The sequence below is a fragment of the Carassius carassius genome, chromosome 25 (assembly GCF_963082965.1).
Source record: "Carassius carassius chromosome 25, fCarCar2.1, whole genome shotgun sequence".
Classification (NCBI taxonomy): domain Eukaryota; kingdom Metazoa; phylum Chordata; class Actinopteri; order Cypriniformes; family Cyprinidae; genus Carassius; species Carassius carassius.
This window is the reverse complement of record NC_081779.1, coordinates 25,751,087-25,770,781: the sequence shown is the minus strand read 5'-3', so window position 1 is coordinate 25,770,781 and position 19,695 is coordinate 25,751,087. Positions and strand designations below refer to the sequence as shown.

The 19,695-nt window shown below is 39.6% G+C and overlaps 3 protein-coding genes across 6 annotated transcripts in view; 1 reads left to right on the top strand and 2 right to left on the bottom strand.

Annotated features, from left to right (window-relative positions):
* LOC132104500 (regulating synaptic membrane exocytosis protein 2-like) overlaps positions 1-2,138 on the bottom strand; it is a 147,422-nt gene extending 145,284 nt beyond the window's left edge. For all 4 annotated transcript variants that reach the window (XM_059510013.1, XM_059510014.1, XM_059510011.1 and 1 more), the window contains exon 1: positions 1,961-2,138. In XM_059510013.1, the coding sequence (XP_059365996.1) occupies positions 1,961-2,106 (146 nt within the window). In that variant the 5' untranslated portion in view covers positions 2,107-2,138. The remainder of the gene's footprint in view (positions 1-1,960) is intronic.
* Positions 2,139-8,217: 6,079 nt separating this feature from the next.
* On the top strand, positions 8,218-17,087 carry LOC132104499 (mitochondrial folate transporter/carrier-like). Its single transcript, XM_059510010.1, has 7 exons — positions 8,218-8,626; positions 9,990-10,140; positions 11,431-11,516; positions 13,485-13,639; positions 14,842-14,955; positions 15,597-15,742; positions 16,660-17,087. Exons 1-7 carry the CDS (start codon positions 8,431-8,433, stop codon positions 16,784-16,786), a joined length of 975 nt encoding a protein of 324 aa, XP_059365993.1. The 5' UTR covers positions 8,218-8,430; the 3' UTR covers positions 16,787-17,087.
* Positions 17,088-19,187: 2,100 nt separating this feature from the next.
* cthrc1a (collagen triple helix repeat containing 1a) overlaps positions 19,188-19,695 on the bottom strand; it is an 8,792-nt gene continuing 8,284 nt past the window's right edge. Inside the window, exon 4 of the mRNA XM_059510321.1 lies at positions 19,188-19,695. This exon is cut by the window's right edge and continues 149 nt beyond it. The gene's annotated coding sequence lies outside the window, so the exon portion shown is untranslated.

Sequence of the window (19,695 nt, the reverse complement as noted above, 5' to 3'; positions counted from 1 at the left end):
AGTATATGCACACATACTGTTCAAAAGTTTGGGTTGGCAAGATTCTGTAATGATAAAAAAAAGTCTCTTATGCTCACCAAGGTTGCATTTATTTGTTTAAAAACACAGTAAAAAAAAGTAATTATGAATTTTCAGCATCATTACTCCAGTCTTCGGTGTCACATGATCCTTCAGAAATCAGTATGATATGGTAATAATTTACCGTTTGTTATTTCACAAGAGAATAGTGTCAGGTCTTTATCAACACACAGGCACGTGGCAGAGGTGTAGCTCACGCTGTTTGGCAGTGATGCTGGTCAGGTGGCCTGCAAACAGACGTGAGCGGAGCACTGGCACAGCACTGGAGGTTCACTGGGTTCAGTTCAGCCTCAAAACTTGGAGCCAACTGGGCCACTCCAGTAAATAATATGCCTGCTCTCCCTAAACACAGAGCCCACTGCATCTGAGAGCAAATATTAATGACAAGAAGCAGAACCAGGGCACAAGACGGCTAGATAAACAGATGCTTAGTTATGCGATAGTTTAAATAAATATTTCAAAATCTTTCCAGTGCCTTGAGCAATATGTGGATGCATATGGATAAAACCATCAATTCTCAGCATTCAGTTTGTCTCTATAGTATATAAAAAAGCAAGATCTAGTGAGTAGCACTGATTATATATACCAGATGACTATAACACAGTGGACTCCAGGTTCTGAGTACTTCATGATCATGTGACTCTTTCAACAGAGGCTCAGATGTTCTTGATTCCTTTGAAGTACAAAATGATCTTTTGAATCTTTCCCAAAGATAGAAAAATGATTATCAGGTTTAATACAAACTAGCGGAGCTCATGCAGATAAAATGCTGCATTAAAACAAAATGGATATTTTCCAATCCATGCTTGTTATTTTTCATGCTGGTAATATTATATGTACTGAAATTTGTGTTATGCTACAAAAACAATATTTTTTGACTCAATAAGTGCAAATAATTTCGACTTTTTAACCAATATCGTTAATAATACAATTGCTTACATTTGACTAGTAACCTAGAAATAATGCAGAATCTTTTGTTTCATGACATAAAAAATTTATAAATCCAAAATATATATATATTAAATAGTGCAGAACAGTGCATATATCCTAATTTCACACCATAAAAAAATAAATTTTTCTAAATTATATATTTTTATGATATTAATATAATTTGTAATACAACTAGGTACTCACCCTGAACCTACCCCTAGACCTAACCTAAATGTAGTATTATCTACTAGTACTTTTTTAGTTAAGTACAATGTAAGTACAGCTAAGTGCATGTACTGTAAAATAAAGTGCAACCATAATTTGTATTAAACTAGTATACATATATTTAGCAATTATACAAAAATGTTTCAGACAGAATGGAAGTATAGCATGTCACCATGCAGCACACTGCTTTCACTGCTTGATATCATGACAGCTATCTCTGTACATGCAAGAAAAACAGTTGCACCGTTGCAATTAACAAGGCATGTCAAGCAAACACGAGCAGGCACACGGGAAGTCACTGGACAGCGCCGTGGTGCTGAAAACACCGCGCCACGGCAACCGCAATCGCGCAAATGCGTGGCGTTAATGTTTAACGTCTGATCTGTTCGACACAGCACGCATTAAAACGTGTAGTAATATCTGACGGGATTTTTAGCGAAGATGGCGCCCTCAGCCAACCCAACCCACCAGAGCCTGAGCACAAGTGAGGCGAGATACTACATCAACACAAGCGGCACGAGCGATGCAAAGCCGCCAGGCGCGTGACATCGACCCCTCTCACGGTTAACCCGGGCGTTTTGTCCGAGCTCGTGTCAACAACAGCGTAATATTGACAGTCTACGTAAGCAGACGTATTAAATTTCAAGAGACAGTCATGCTGAAAATGACAGGGAGCCCGCGTAGAGCCCTCCTCACCCCTTATTAAGAGTGCTGAACACAAGCTTACTTCAGCATGGACTGCTCCTTCTCCTCCTCTTTCTTCTGTCGCTCCATGACCGAGAGGATGATCTTCCTCTCCTCCTCGGTGAGGTGGCTCAGGTCCGGCGGAGCGGGGGCCGCAGGGGACGCGGCCGGGGCCCCCCGAGCTGACATTTCAGGTGTAGATGCTGCTGAAAGAGCGATACATGAACCTTAAGTACATCTGCAGAGACCCCATGCAGCCTACACACGTGCTCTCGCTATATAATGTTTGTGTTTATGGGATGCATAGCTGTACTAATCTCATCTGAATGACATTGTGATGCTGAAGAGAGCAGACAACTAATGGTTTTATAATAACACATTAGCTCATCTGTAACACCTTCACACCCTGCCGGTGTATGTGCGCATGGAAGATCCAGAGGTACATTATTAGCTATAATCGATATAACCCAGTGACAGCATGGGAAACGCGTGTGCATAACGTAGTTTATGAAAAAACGAGCATCTTCTGAGAATAAGGTGTGAGAAAGCCCTTTGGCTTCTCGCGTTTCCGGGAGCCGAGGGCATCCCAAGTGCCTGTCGAATGTGTGTGGAGATAAAACGGGCGCTTGCCTTTTATTTCGAAATCATGGTGAATGCAGTCTAACCCATGGCTGCTGCCGCTTGCGGAGAGCTCTCGCGCATCGTCCAATGGTAGGGCGCGCGATCCCTTATTGCGGTAATCGGCAGACGCCTTCCCAGCGACCCTCTCCTGGATGCCGCCGCCGCCGCTGCTAACTCCAAGAGATTTCTTGAATGCACAAAAAATGGATGCGGTAGGGGAAACGGTCCGATAGGAGAGCGAGGCGGAGCTTCGGTCTTACGTAGGACAAAGATCAGATGGGCCGGGTGCGCGGGCGGGGGAGGTGGAAGTGCGCGCTCCCGGACACATTCATTGACATGAGCATTGACATGATTATACACTGTGGTGACAATCCATCAGCCAGATTTTTTTTCTTGCTTATAATTTTTCATATGTCACAGACTAGTGTGAATTAAAAGCGCTGTTTATTAATTTAAATTCCTTTTTTTCTTCCCCTCCTCAGAGCTCTACATAATGCCATTTGGCAAATCATTAATGTGTTCTTGGAAAGGCATTACGAAACTAAAATGCATAACCCAAAACTAAGTATTAACTGAGTGACAGATTATAAATTAAATGTTTAATATTTTAGCGTTCAATTAGCGGCATTATATGTTAAGCCTACATTAATCACATTTACACCATGGTTCAAAAGCTTAGGGCCAGCATGTTGTTTTTTATTATTATTATTTATTATTATTCAGCAAGAAACTCTCAAAAGTAACAGTGAATGCGTTTAAAATTATAAAAGGTTTCTAAATAAAATAAATGCAGTTCTTTTTTCATAGAAGAATCCTAATATATATATATATATATATATATATATCACTCGGGAGGCTGAGGAGTAACAGACAGAAGGGTTTATTAATAGACACAAGCAGAGGAGCCGGTAGTGTTGGGTAGAGTGATGAATGGATCCGTGAGAGCTGGGTGAAGACGTCAGAGGAGGGAGGTGAACCACACACACGCACACTGGGGATCTTGATCTTCGGAGAATCGCTGGAGAGAGGTAAGTAGAGGAAGAGTTAGTCCTTTGAGTTAGCATACAGGTAAGACCTTGTCGCGAACGAGACCGGACGCTGATTGAGTGCGTGTGTGTGGTATTTATGATGCCGAGGTGATTGGGTAATGATGAGGGTCAGGTGGAAGTGCTCAGTACTCAGGTGAGGGCGTGCATTGTGAATGAGTGGAGGTGGGACCTGGCGTGTTTGTAACAGTACCCCCCTCCCCACGGCCCGCTCCTGAGGGCCGAGGACCCCAACGATGTGGTGGACGTCCTCTTCCCCTGGGAGCTGGTCGGTCAGGATGATTGGAGTGGAAGCTGTTGAGTAAGTTAGGATCCAGGATATCGTTGCGTGGGACCCAGGAACGTTCCTCTGGACTGTATCCTTCCCAGTCCACTAGATATTCCAGTTGTCCACCACGCCGCCGGGAGTCCAGGATGTCACTAACTTCAAAGGCCGCGCCGTCGTCTAGGAGGAGTGGAGGGGGGGCTTCGGTTTTGCCCAGGTTCTGTGGAGGGAAAGACAGAAGGATGGTGAGGTTTAAGGAGAGACACATGGAAGGTGGGGTGAATCCGGTACTCAGGGGGTAATTGGAGTTTGTAAGTGACCAGATTGATCTGCTGGAGGAATGGGCCAATGAATCTGGGACTTAGCTTGCAGCAGGGCAGGCGCCAGCGGATGTCCCGGGTGGACAGCCAGACCTTCTGACCGGGTTGGTACTACCCGGAACCAGTAGTAAAGTGGAAGCAGGTGAAGAATAACGCCCAGCGGGCTTGTCTTGGATTTAATCTTTTGGTCACTCGAAGATACAGATTATGATCTGTGAGGACCAGAAAGAGGTGTTTGGCCCCCTCCAACCAATGCCTCCATTCTTCTAAGGCCAACTTAATGGCCATCAACTCCCGGTTGCCGATATCATAGTTGACCTCCGCCGGGTTGAGTTTCCGGGAGAAGAAGGCGCATGGGTGGAGGCGACTGGGATTCCCCTGCTGCTGAGAAAGGACCGCTCCCAATCCGGTGGTTGAGGCGTCAACTTCCACGATGAAGGGTCTGTTGGGGTTGGGATGAACCAGGAGTGGGGAGGTCGTAAAGGCAGGAGTCCAGGAGAGAGATTTGGGTTTGTTACGGAGGAGACTGGTGAGAGTGGTCTGGTCTATGTAGACGAGGACGAACTTGTGGAGGAACTCCCGGAGCACCTCATGGATGAAGTCCTGGAAGATGGAGGGGGCGTTAACAAGTCCATACGACTTCACGCAGTATTCATAGTGGCCAGTAGGGGTTATGAAGGCTGTTTTCCACTCGTCCCTCTCTCGTATCCGGATGAGGTTATAGGCGCTGCGGAGGTCCAACTTGGTGAAAACAGTGGCACCACAGAGATGTTCCAAGGCAGCTGGGACGAGGGGAAGTGGGTACCTGAACTTGACAGTGATATTGTTGAGAGCCCGATAATCAATGCACGGTCTTAAACCTCCATCCTTTTTCTCCACAAAGAAGAAACTCGAAGCAGCAGGGTAGGTAGATGGACGAATATAACCCTGGGCCAGCGCCTCCTTGATGTATTCCTCCATGGCCTTCTCCTCCGGAATGGATAGGGGGTATATCCTTCCTTTAGGCACTGGTTCACCCGGAAGCAGATCGATGGCACAGTCCCAAGGCCGGTGTGGAGGCAGCTTGGAAGCCCGTTTGGGGCAGAAGACGTCACTGAAGGGGGCGTAACAGGTAGGGATGGCGATGGATTGGTTTTCCACTGGGCTCTCTGTTGAAGTGGAACAAACTGGAAGAGGTTCAGGGGAAGGTGTGGCCGGAACTGGACAACCTGAGATGCAGCTCTTGAAACAGGCGTTGCCCCACTTCAGGACTTCGCCTTTCTTCCAGGAGATTACGGGATTGTACTGCTCTAACCACGGGCGCCCTAGAATCACGTCAGCGGTGGATTCCTCCAGAACCAGCAGATGGATTTCCTCATGATGGAGTAGTCCGGTTTGGAGGGAAATGGGACCCACACTATGATGCACGCATCTTCTACTTAACGGTTTGCCAGTGATAGTGTGGACTTGGCAGGCTGACGGCGTTGCCATGGTGTCCTCGTATGCAGCGAGATGCAACCACACTCGAGGTTCCAATCCCTGACGGTAGGTAGTCAGTAAAGCCTGTTCGTTCTATCCACTGGAGGCCGCTAGAGTCCTAAACTGAAGGGCATATTCATTGACAGACATTTTTCCCTGTTTGAGATTATACAGCTTCTCAACAATGGAAGAGTCCCAAGCTGGTCTGCCAAAAACTTCTCGGAAATGGTCGATGAAGCTGGAATAAGACTGGATAACTGGGTTATTTTGAGTCCATATTGAATCTGCCCACAGTAGTGCTTTACCTTGCAGTTGAGAAATTACAAAGGCTACCTTGGATCTCTCGGTGGGGTACAAGTGCGGTTGCATCTCCAGGACCAGTGAGCATTGTAGGAGGAAACTGCTGCACTCCTCCACCGAACCAGAGTAGGGCACCGGCTGGGCCATGGGACTAGCGTGAACGGAAGGTGAGGAAGTGCTGGCGTCGTTGACGGAAGTGCTCGCTGGTGTAGGGGATGCAGGTGTAGCCGTGAGTGTTCTTCGGAGTGCATCGACCAGATCTTGAAAGGGGTCCGTGAGGCTCATGCTTGTGCCTAGCGGTGTCGGTCCGGTCTTCTGTTACAGATCACTCAGGAGGCTGAGGAGTAACAGACAGAAGGGTTTATTAATAGACACAAGCAGAGGAGCAGGTAGTGTTGGGTAGAGTGATGAATGGATCCGTGAGAGCTGGGTGAAGACGTCAGAGGAGGGAGGTGAACCACACACACGCACACTGGGGATCTTGATCTTCGGAAAATCGCTGGAGAGAGGTAAGTAGAGGAAGAGTTAGTCCTTTGAGTTAGCATACAGGTAAGACCTTGTCGCGAACGAGACCGGACGCTGATTGAGTGCGTGTGTGTGGTATTTATGGTGCCGAGGTGATTGAGTAATGATGAGGGTCAGGTGGAAGTGCTCAGTACTCAGTACTCAGGTTAGGGTGTGCGTTGTGAATGAGTGGAGGTGGAACCTGACGTGTTTGTAACAATATATATGTATATGTGTGTGTGTGTGTGTGTGTGTGTGTGTGTGGGGGGGGGGGGGGGGGGGTCGTGACCTAATGGTTAGAGAGTCGGACTCGCAATCAAAGGGTTGTGAGTTCGAGTCTCGGGCCGGCAGGAATTGTGGGGGGGGGGGTGCATGTACAGTGCTCTCTCCACTCTCAATACCACGACTTAGGTGCTCTTGAGCAGAATAATGCAATCATATGATTTTATGATGATGAATACTGTTAGTGGCTTGTCTGTGTAATTCATTTCTTTACCATCAGAAACAATCATCAATAATCACTGACGATGGTTTCTAATACCATATAACATGTATTTTTATTGCAGATACACTGCCTTTCAATTTATAACATTTTATGTAATAATAGACCTAAATGTGCATCACCTTTGGAGCAGGTGTGATGTTATATATGTAATGTTTGAATAGTTGTATACATCTATAACATCGCCTAAATATTTTAGAATACAGACATCATAATGATGAAAATGGAAATCAAATCTGAGCTTTCACCTTTTGCATAGATCACAGCACTGACTCACTCAGCACCTTCTTTCAACCAGCTTCATGAGTTGCAAATACTGGGTAAAGGAGTTCAAATGAGTCCATTAAGAAAAGAAAATATCATTTTAGTTTTGAATTTAAATTCATAGGAAGTCACATTTTATGATGTACTACTACAGCTCTTGCTACAACACAGATCACAAACCTTTAGGTCGAAATGACAAATATAAATACTGTGAAATGTGTCCAATGTGCCCTGGTGTATCCCCCGTCCCCCCAACACACACACACACACACACACACACACACACACAGATTGCTGTTTAAAAATAATAATAACAGGTTTTGCATGTCGTGCGAGGGGGGAATATTCATTAATTCATTAATTTATGAGTACTTTAAATATACAGAATAGCACAAATGCTTATTTGATAGGGGCTTCCTGTTTTAGTAGCTATTAACTATTATACTGTATCTTATGATTTTAAATCTGTATTTAACCTCAGAGTGATAGTATAAAGAGCTGCTAAAGTCTGACTTTGTGGAGGCTGTGCTTTAAAATTTAATTATTATAATCTTAATTCAAGTGATGAAGGATTCTGAAAGTTTGACAGTAATCACTGCCAGGTTAATCCTGCCTGCTTTAAATGTTTCAAAATTATTAACAGTTGAAAACAAACTTAGAAAAGTAATGAAAAGTAATTTAATAAATTATTTGAAATAGTTAACGTTACACTACTTAGTGCCTTTTAAATAGTGTGACCTGTAATCTGTAACCTAAGATACATTTCCAAAGTAACCTTTCCAACACTATACTATGTGTTTTATTAGAATAGAATAGTAGAATAGTAAAAATAGTATGTATAGCACATTTAACGTTACTATAAATATATAAATAGTAGGTTAAAGTAAATATAGTGTAATAAGTTGTCGTCCTCAAAACTGAGTCTGATCGCTGAATGACGTCACACCATATCCGATGGCGATTGGCTGCTGCGACGCACGTTGGTCCGCCCACCAATCTGCGTCATCACGCTCTGTTGTTTACCTTCTTCCTCAGTGGAAAGAAGTGTACGAGTTTAGACGAACAACAGCGAGCAGAAAAATGGCCCAGAGGTGGTTGCTGAATTTAATAGGGGTTTTGGTTACTTGATGTTTTTTTTTTTAAAACACGTTGATGTGTCGTTGTCTGCACTCAGGAAGTGTATTTTACGGCCTTTTGCTGCTCAGGGAGTCCGTCTCTAGTACGTAAACAAACATGACCGTCGCCGTCTCCAGGCAGAGACACGCTGCCGTCGCTGCAGACTCCTCAGGCTCTTCTCTTTCCGTTACTGCAAGCCTCATGCGACTCTCTAAACACGTCAAATATGAAAATCTTGCAGCCGGACTCAGTGGAGGTGTTCTTTCCACAATGGTGTTACACCCCCTGGATCTGATCAAAATCAGGTTTGCAGGTGAGTTCGTTCACCTTGTGTAATACTGCAGAGAGTGTCTCAAAACCTACAGAGCTGCAATCCTGGACAGCATGCATTAACGGCCAAAAATACTGTCTGGTCAAGCTTTTTCAGTTATTTTACAAAATATCATAATGACTCATTGCATATTAGGACTGAAAAAAAAACAGCACACAGGAAGTAAAAATAAATTCATTAATTAAATTAACCCTTCGACTATCACCCCCCATTTTTAAAAGAATATGCATTAAAGTGCACTACCTAAACTTACATTTTAATTTATGAACACTTTGGCATATAAACCTAAGGTTGGTCTATTTTTAAATAAAAAAATGAAAAGATAAAAAAAGTATCAAAAAGTTATAGAAATTTAAACGCTTTGGATAAAAGTGTCTGCTAAATGCATACATTTTAAATGTGCTGTAAATAAAGTGTGCTATATTAATTTTATTTTATTTATTATAAATATTTTACATAACAAATTTTGCCCTAAAATTGGTATAAAATTAAAGCCTTGTGTCTAAATAAGTTATGTTCCAAATTTGAAGTTCCTGTAAGATTCTATTTATGGCGTCATACCACAAACGGCCACTGGGAGCCATCAAAACTACTTTGAATTTTGCTTAAGGAATTTTTCTCTAGATTTCTCTGTGAATTTTCTATCTCAAAATAACCACCAAATATGAAATCCTGAGACTCAGACCTTTCCAATGACATGTTTGTTGCCAAGATTATAAAAAGTTTTGATTCTAAAAGACCGTAATGCATTTTGTAATATGACACTTGACCCTGCCCACTAAGGGGGAGGAGACCGCCATAAGATTTTAAAGTACCATTTCCATGGTAATGCAATGGCTGATTTCAAAAGGTTTTTCACAGGATGAATCTTGGGCTTCTAAGCGTTCAAATGATATATCATTTATGATGATTACTAAAAGATTTTATTGAGACAACAAAAAGAGCCCCAAGCGTCCCACACGTGGGACAGTTACAGTTAAGTGATTGCATTTTTTGGTCATTATTATTAAGTTTCAGAAACTAAAGTAGTATTTTGAAAATACACAGAACAAGAGACTTGCCTCGAAAAGTCTTTTTATTATTCAAATAATGTCTGGTAAATTAATGATCAAAATGTTAACCTAGTCAGAGAACAAATAAATGTTATGTTGACACTGTTTCACTATCTGAAAAAAGTGTGTCATGGTCTCTACGTTTTGAGAGACAGCAAAGAACACTAGACAAACACACACCGACTGACTGCTAGTTTTACCTTTGCACCGGCCCTTTTTTAGGATATATTTAGATTGTTTTGAAGCAGATGTGGGAGCGTGTTGTTTCCCCCAATGTCTCTTTCTCGTTCCAGTAAGCGATGGTCTGAAAATGCGACCCCAGTACGATGGGATAGTGCACTGCATGAAGACCATCTGGAAGCTGGAAGGGATTAGAGGACTCTATCAGGGTGTGACCCCCAACATCTGGGGGGCCGGGGCATCGTGGGGCCTGTACTTCCTCTTGTAAGTAGTCAGAGTTGTGCTGAAAAGGGAAGCACAGAATGGAATTTCCTGTTTGAATGTAGTTCTAAACTCAAATTTAAACACAACTTCAGTGTATGTGTACTACCATTCAAAAGTTTGGATAAGTACAAAAAAAATCAAGGATGCATTAAATTAGTCAAAAGTGACGGTAAATAATTGTATATTTTTTTCATAAGATTCCTAGAAGTTTCTGCTCATCAAAGAATCATGGTTTCCTCAAAAATATTAATCAGCTCAACTGTTTTCAACATCGATGATAATAAGAAATGTTTCTTGAGCAGCAAATCATCATATTAGACTGATTTCTGAAGGATCATGTGACACTGAAGACGGGAGGAATGATGCTGAATATTCAGCTTTAATCACAGGAATAAATTAAATTTTAACATATATTAAAATAGAAAACCGTTCTATTTAAAACTATGGATAGTTGAATAATATTTCACAATATTACAGAAGTATTCCAAACCTTTTACCGGTAATGTATATCGTGTCACACGATTACTGTTACTACTTTATTTTTAATAAAACAAATGCAGTCTAGGTGAGCAGAAAAGAGTCTTACCTAAACTTTTGAATAGTAGTGTAAATTGCATTGATATTGCCTATTTCTACTCAATAAACTAAAATAACATGAAATAAATAAATAACATCAATGACGATGATAATGATAATAATATAGTGGACTTTCCTGAAAAGGCATTGAACCTTAAAGGTTCACAGGCCCAAAAGAAGCCGCGTCTGTTGAGATGAGTTATGAAGTTACTCCACAAAGTTATCTGACCTCATTTCAGATCAGGATCACTGGCCAACAGAGTGTGCATGTGCAACTTTATACGGGTTGCAGAATTGAAACATAAGCGGTAGATCCTTGTTGATTCGGGCCTTGTCCTTCAAAAGCAGTTGATAAGCAGGCCACAATGGCCAGACGAACTTCTCTCCTAATATTTTGTTTATAGACACAAATACGAAGCGAGAGATAAATCAGGTGAAGATAACAACCATAACAAATAAAGCTTTAGATCAGCAATTTTATATCCAGCAGGGGTTTAAATGCAGCAGCACTGACCCAAAAATACAAGCTCTGCTGATTTACTCAGGTCTGACTGGTTTGTAATGACATGAGAGCGAGTACATGATGACACCAATGTAAATCCTCATGGGGATTCAATAACAGTTTCATAAAGGATGGTCAGTTTACAGCACTGTACAACAGACATGCAAATGGCTCCGGGGAACATAATGTGGTCCTTTCTCATCTTCCCGCAGTTATAATGCTATTAAAGCGTACACACGGGAGGTACGGCAAACAGAGCTGAGTGCTGGAGAACACCTGGTGTCTGCAGCGGAGGCAGGTCAGTTTGAGAAAGAGCCACCTGTGAGCTTGACAAACTAAACACGGCTACATCTGGAGCTCAGCTGTGAGACTGGAGCAACTGGAAAGGCAGAGGCCTTCAGCCGGCTCATTCCTGTTATGCCTGAACTTTAGGCTACGCCCTCCACTCTGTGACTGTCTACTGTGAAGGACAAGTCTGGGCTAGATTGCATGACAGAAACACAATGATAATAGAGATATAGCTGAAGTTAGATTCTGCTTTAAGTCAATCAAGTTCATTTTCTTTCAAGTTTCAAGGCCTTTTTAAAGTTGGGGTAATTGATCAAATTTTCAAATTTAATTCTAACAGGATGGAATATTTTATAATGACAGAAAGCAGATAATGCCATAATCATAATGCTTATAGATGTTTGGGCTGTGGGTTCTCCCTCCTAAAATGTCGTCCCCATAAACAGTTGTCTTTTAAAAAGAAATTCAATAATAAATCTTTTATTCAGGAGGACACGTTAAATTGAAGACATTTATAATGTATCAAGTACCATTCTTTTTTCTATTCCTTAAAGAAACAAATGCATCACAGTTTCTGCAAAAATATGAAGCACCGCAGCTGTTTTCAACACTGATAATAATAACAGTAAATGTTTCTAGAGCAGCAAGTCATCATATCATACTGATTTCTGAAGGATCGTGTGACACTGAAGACTGGAGGAATGATGCTCAAAATTCAGTAAAAAATTACATCTTAAAATATATTAAAATAGAAAACAGTTCTATTTTTAAAACTATGGATAGTTTTAAACCTAATATTACTGAAATTATCCCAAAATATGGTGACCGTTGTTGCTAGGTCACTAACTTACCATGAATTGAATTGCATACTGAATGTATTGTGACAGTAGAGGCAGCAGTATAACAGTAGTGTTCCTCTTTCTGTTCACTTACACTAATCTTATCAGCTTTCAAATGAGACTTCTCTGTTTGAGCTGGCCTTGATTCTGATTAGCAGTCTCTGCAGATTTGAATCATGCTAATGCGTTCATTTCTTTAAAGAAAAATGGCGGGTGAAAAAGATTTGCAATGTCAGAATTCATTCCAGCCCATGCAAGAATAATATCCAATCAGCTTTTACCACTTAATAAGCACATTTTACTGAAAACAAAGCTGTGTCTGATAAATCTTCAAAGCATTATAGGACACTGTGTATAGTGTGTCAGAGTAGTAGTTATTTAGGGGTTTAGTGAAGGGTTAATTGGCAGTTCTTCATTTAAAACGAACCTCCATGTTGACTTAATTGTATGGAAACCTTGGTTAAAAACAGTAACTGCGACTTTATTTCTCAAAATGGGGTAAATTATACTTTCAGGTAATTACGCCTTTTATATCTCATAATAATGTGGCTTTATTTCTTATTTTACCTCACAATTAACAGTTTTAGTTTTTACACAAAGGTATGTTTGTGATATTATAACAAAGAAAAGTAAAACTAACTAATGCAATTTTTATCCCCCAAAATGCGAGTTTAATATTCGATCCTGTGTCCATATAAAGACGATGTGAAACTGCATTGCATAACAGGAATGACCAGCCTCAAAACTGTTTTCTGTGCGGGCTGTTTTGAAACTGACAAAAAAAAAAAAAGAGAAGAAACAAGATTGTGGTATTGGTTCGGGAAGTGAAAAAGCAGCTTTTTTCATTCGCACACCGAAGAATATTGAGGAAGAAGTAGTCTATTGACCAACAAAATCAGCGCAATACAATGCTCTCACTAACTAATAGGAAATGAACACACTTCAGCTTTACCAGTATGACCAAAAACATACTAAATCAGGCCCAACCTGCATTTTAAGACTCATAATGATAATAAAGCAATGATTTTTATTCCTATTGGTCTCTTTTACGTGTAAAAACCTGTAAGATCTCAGACAGAGCACTAACGTGGAGTGACTAGTTAAGTGTTGGTGTGAAGGTCCCCTGTTCATGTTTCCAGGCATTTTGACGCTTTGCCTCACCAACCCAGTCTGGGTGACAAAGACCCGGCTGGTGCTGCAGTACAATGCAGACCCGTCACGGAAGCAGTACAAGGGAATGATGGACGCCCTCGTGAAAATATACCGTCACGAGGGTATCCCGGGACTCTACAGGGTACATCTACAGATTTTAAATTAACCTGAGATCCTGTTACAGCTGTAATAGAGCTTTCATGTGTGCTAATCTCAGCATTAAAGTCAACATGAAATCATACATTTTTCCCAATTGCTTTCTTAAACACACATTTTGTGCACAATTCCCCTGTGTGAAAAATAGCACACATCAGCATGCTTTAAAAAACGAGTATTTCTTTTGAAAGTAATATCTTTTATACTTAAGTGCAAGTTTAATTTATTGTTTTCTTAACTGCTTGTTATTTACATTTAAACGAAGATGTATTTGGTTAAATTTATATTAAATGCAAATGCTGTTCTTTTTTATAACCCACTTAAGTAGGACTTAAGTCTCTATGTGTAATTATGCTATTCATGCAACCATTGTCTTAAATATGGTTAAACTTACTGCTGAATGTACTGAGAAGCATTTATGATAAACTGGAATATAATTTAGTGTACAGTAATTGCTATTGAAACGTGTGTGCCATTTAATTATATTTTTAATTACACATTTATAAATGCTGATGATGCAATTTAGTACATTTAAAATATCTTTTCTTGTGTGCAAGTCAACACATCGAAATAATTGTGCTTCTTTAAAACATGACAAAATATTATTAATTAAAATGTACATTAAAATGAAACGTTTCAAAGTGCACTATTTAAATGTGCACTTAAGTGTGTTAAGAAACCGTAATTGAAAGCATTTCTCTTTACTTACACTTAAGTTAGCTTTTGTTTAATTAATATTATATTATCTGGAAGTAGATTTAGCACACTTCTGCATGTTATTGCACACACACAAAAAATTGTTTTTTAGTAAACTTTAACTTATTATTCTTATAGAATATCATGATTACTCTGATATACAGTACATTAAATTATGGACATAAAATAAGTTTCATGTTGACTTTAAAAAGTGTGCAGATCCAGCTTTGTACTCTGTAACATTATAGTTCCCTGTAGGGCCACAAGAGGGTGTGATAGTAGTATATTTGGAGATTCTGTGGTTCCTCCATAGGTTAAATTCATTGTGAGAGACACCTGATTGTCCTGAAATGATTACATATTGAAGTATACGTCACCCTAGTTTACTTCTAGTCTAGTTTAGTTTAGTTAAACGCAGTGATGTTGCTCTTTGACTGTGTGAGTGTGGTTTTGTATGTTTGTGAGCCTCATTTCGCTTTTCTGCTGCTGCAGGGTTTCGTACCTGGGCTGGTGGGGACTTCCCATGCTGCATTGCAGTTCATGACCTACGAGGGGCTAAAAAGAGAGCAGAACAAATATAAGAAGATGCCGACTGAATCCCTGCTGGTGAGGAAATAAAACTAGTGATAGGGTTTTAAGGAACATACGATATGAGGAGAAACAGCGCTGCATGATTTTCATATCTCAAAACTCAAGTTGTTTCACACCTATGGTAGATTTGTAGCTTATTTTGAAAAAGCTAGCAAAGGAAAGGGACATATGACTGAAGTTTTACCATGCAGTGTCATTTACGCCCACTGTTTTTGACCAATCAATTGAAATTTCCCAGTCCTATATGATTCTTTTTTATAAAGATTGCTAAAGCAATTCCAACTTGATTAAATATTTTCAACATGACCCAAATAAAAAAAAAATATTCATATCCACAAAAGACATTTCCATCAGATTTTAATTAATTTTAGTGACCTTTACAGATCCGGAAATCTTAGTAGAGTAATATTAGCTAATAAAATCCCAAACTCTTAAACTCAGCCAGTGTCTTTAACTATAAACTCATCCAAATTTGTTTTCAACATATTCTGAGGTACCTTAAAGGCGCCACTTCCAAAGAAAGAGCCGCCTGATTATGTGGCATTTGACTGTATATTGTAACCTTTAGAAAGAGCGGTCTATGAGTACTGGAGGCAGTGATGATCTTGTTTCATGGATGTGAGTCAGTCTCTCCATCCCGTCTGTCTCTGCTTCAGTCTCCATTGGAATACATCACCATGGCAGCCATTTCCAAAATATTTGCTGTAGCAGTGACCTACCCGTACCAGGTGGTGCGCGCTCGCCTGCAGGACCAGCACAACACCTACAGCGGCATCGTGGACGTCGTCCGGAGGACGTGGAGGTATGAGTCACATGACAACGCTCGTCAAATCACAGAGCATTTAGAGATCACCTTTAAAGAGTTACTCCACCCCAAAATGAACATTTGGTCATTAATCACTTACCCCAATGTCATTCCAAACCTGTAAAAGCTTCCTTCGTCTTCAGAACACAATTTAAGATATTTTGGATGAAACCAGGAGGCTTGTGACTGTCCCGTAGACTGCCAAGTAAATACAACTGTCACGGTCCAGAAAAGTATGAGAGACTACTGGAATACTCCATTTGTCATCAGTGGTTCAACCGTAACGTTATGAAGTGACAACAATACTTTTTGTATGCGAATAAAAAAAAAAATAAAGACTTTATTCAACAATCTTTATCCTGTGTCTCTCTCCACATCAGCATAACGCCATTTTGGAGAATATGAGCTGAACACAAGCAGCTTACGCTCTTCTGTGTCAGCCGTGCCACAAGGATACGTTTTCTACATAATTTACGCTTTGATTTGAAAGAAAACAACGCTCTTCTTGTGTAACGGTTGACACAGAAGAGCGTACACAGTGTAAGTTACCTGGCAGTCTATGGGACAGTCACAAGCCTCCCGCTTTTCATCCAAAATATCTTAAAAGGTGTTCCGAAGACGAACAAAGCTTTTACTGGTTTGAAACGGCATGGGGGTAAGTGATTAATGACAACATTTTCATTCTGGGGTGGAGTATCCCTTTAAGAATCCAATTCACCCCCTATTGATTGGTTGATTTCACTTTGATTTGGCTTTTGGTAAAATGTTGGTAAACATCTTTATTTGTAGCTATGTTTTGTTAGCAGAACTTTACACTGTATAATTTCAAGAGGAAATCGAATAGCACTGCCAGGAACACTGTGACTCATCTGACCGTACATCAGCTCAGTATGTTTGTGTCTGGCTCTCTCTAGCAACGAGGGGATCGAGGGCTTTTACAAAGGCATGGTCCCAAACCTGGTGCGAGTCATTCCAGCGTGCTGCATCACCTTTTTGGTGTTCGAAAATGTGTCACGCTTACTTTTGGGCGAGTATCACTAAAGCTTCAGGTACACACACACCAAACGCTACGACGGACCAATTCAAAAGCAAAATACCAGGATGTGTGTGTGTGTGTGTGAGTGTGTGTGTCAGAGACGGACAGGAATACCAAACATTTCCTGTTTAGCTCTGAACTGGACGTGCAGACAAAATTAGCATTTAGCGTGTGCACTGAATGAAAAGAAGAAAATACAGGTGCAGACAAATATAGAAAGAGAGAGAGAGAGATTGTTTTATTGTTGAGTTTATTGAGGGAGTATCCATGTTGTCTTGAATATTCAACCACAAAAAAGATGTCATTTCAAGAAGGAACGGCTCCTGGAAAAGTGGACTCAAGCCATCCTGTGACAATGCAACCAAACCCAGTACTCGAGATGTTTGTCTTTTTTACGATATTTTCACCAATCAGCTGCTATATTTGCTGAGCAATGCGAGAGAATGAACCACTCAGCAGATCTCTTCTGGCTGTGGCGCCCAGGGCGAGCCGCACTGCTCATGCTCAGGAAATGATGTCACGCTGCAGGATAATAGCACACAGGCCTGGAGAAACTGATACTTTACTGGAGGACAGGAGCAGATTTTAACCAGATGTTTGTAGATGGCATCTACTGGAAGAGAGGAACGCTTTAACTGCGATGAAAGAAGAGATACGAAAGGAAGTATCAACTGAGAGCCTTTGATGTTTGGTTTGTTTATATGTATGTGCTGTTGTCAAGAAGAGCGGTGTATGCATAAGCCATTTTTACACATTTAATAAAGGAATAAATGTAACAGACAAAGGAGCTGGAGTTATTGTACAAACTATAATTTTCAATAAGAACCGAAGCTTAGCTAAAATAAACTGTTTAGGCTTTTCACATTTTAAAATATCTTAATTTCACTTAATTAGATACAGTTAATCAAATCAAGTGCGGTTTACGCTGAAATGCTGTGCTTAATAATTGTATCGAGTGTGTATTATAGCCTACTCAAAATCTTAAAAATACTATTTATCTGCGCTTGCAGATAATAAAAAGCCACTTAAGTGTACTTCTAGAAAGACATTTTCATGTTTCTTAACACACTTAAGTAGATTTTTAAAAAGTGCATTTTGTAATAACTTTAACTTTAAATACATTTTAAACCATTGTTTACATAATATTCTCTGGTGCTTTAAAGAAGTATGTGTTGACTATCATACTAAAGCACGTGTAAAGTACTTCATTATGAGTTTAACTGTAGTGTTATTTAATCTTGCTTTCATAGTAAATATATATTTTAAATACATCATATTTATGTGTAAGTACAAATATATTTAAGTTCATGACATACAAGTTTCAATAGAAATGACTTTAAAGTATGTTTTAGTTTATCTATTGTAAATGTTTAATACATTCAGCAGTTACACTTAACCATATTTCAAAGACAATATAGTTAGGAAAGTATATAAAGACATACTTTAGTCCTACTTAAAGTGTGTGGGTTAAAATCACTCTAAAGTTCAGCTATTTGCATTTAATAATGTAAACTATAATGCATTTTTATTTAGTTATAAATAACACACAGTTATGTGATAAAACATTATATCCAGCTAACACTTAAGTATATTCTTTTAAAGTATATTATTTCTGTAAAAAGCACTTATTTTCACAGGGGAATTCTCAGACCTGCACTTTTTGAATCATTTAAAAAAAAGTCATTTAAATTACTTTTAATTATTGGGTGATTCACTGATTTAATGTTTTTGTTGTCGTTGTTATATAATCCAATGATATTCTGACATTTCTAAGTGTGACTTGCCAGTGTATCTTAATCTGCAGCAGATGTGAAACTACTTCATTACCACAGAAGACATTCCAGTCCTCTGTGATGCTACACGCACTTCTGTCCGCTGTGTTTTCCATCTACACCGCAGTTTATGATGCTGGTGTTTTTGGCCTTTTCCCCAGCTTTTTAAGCATTACTAAGCCTTTAGTCTAAATTAAAATAGCCCTTTTTAATATGTAGAGAAGTGTCCCATTTTTGCTCAAAACATTTAGAAGTTGAACAAAAAAGCATGCTTACTATATTTATAAATATTTATATTATTTAAACTTTTTATTATAATTTTTTTAAATAAAAATTATGCCTATTTCTTGTTAATATGAATCCTCTTATGCCTGCATTTATTTAATTTTCTAGATTCTTTGATGATTAGGACAAAAGCATTTATTTAAAATAGAAATCCTTTGTAACTTTGTAAATGTCTTTACTGTCACTTTTGATCAATTTAATGCATCCTTGATGAATAAGTTACTTCCCAAACATTTAAACTGTACTGTGTACACATACACACACACACACACACACGTGTGTGTGTATATATATATATATATATATATATATATATATATATAAAACGGTAAAGAAACTGAGATATGTTTTCACATTACATTTTTAATTTTGAGGTGAAACATGACCTGACTTTTCTTCATAGATTTATGTAATAAAAACAAAACGGATACAAAAGTAAGTTCTAGTCATCCAGGCACAAAAGGAAGAGCCACTAAATAAATATCAGCAAAGCAAGGATCATTTCAGACTCTCTTTAAAATGGCAGTAGCATAGTACAGTGATGACCTCATATAGTAACGCCATATTTACCATGATATTTACATTGTACAAGGTACTTTCATTATGGTAGTGTCCACAGAACCACAGTACTATCATGGTACTTCTATTTTGTAATTGTCTGTACTATCTAAATTGAGCAAACAGAATCCATCTTAACTGTCACAAAACTGTGCCGGAGGATAATAATCTTATAAAACATGAGAGCTGCACAGACTCAAAACAACTTAATTTGTCCTGTTTCTATGAGCAAGGTCCTTTCTGTGACAGGGACACAAAGTCTTCTCTTGGCATGGTGACAGTGATGAGTTATGAAGATG

Excerpts from the sequence above, each read along its gene's own strand:
- LOC132104499 (XM_059510010.1), top strand. The coding sequence starts at position 8,431 with ATGACCGTCGCCGTCTCCAGGCAGAGACACGCTGCCGTCGCTGCAGAC. Across the intron at positions 10,141-11,430 it reads TGGGGCCTGTACTTCCTCTT|TTATAATGCTATTAAAGCGT; the intron begins GTAAGTAGTCAG and ends ATCTTCCCGCAG. Across the intron at positions 13,640-14,841 it reads GTATCCCGGGACTCTACAGG|GGTTTCGTACCTGGGCTGGT; the intron begins GTACATCTACAG and ends CTGCTGCTGCAG.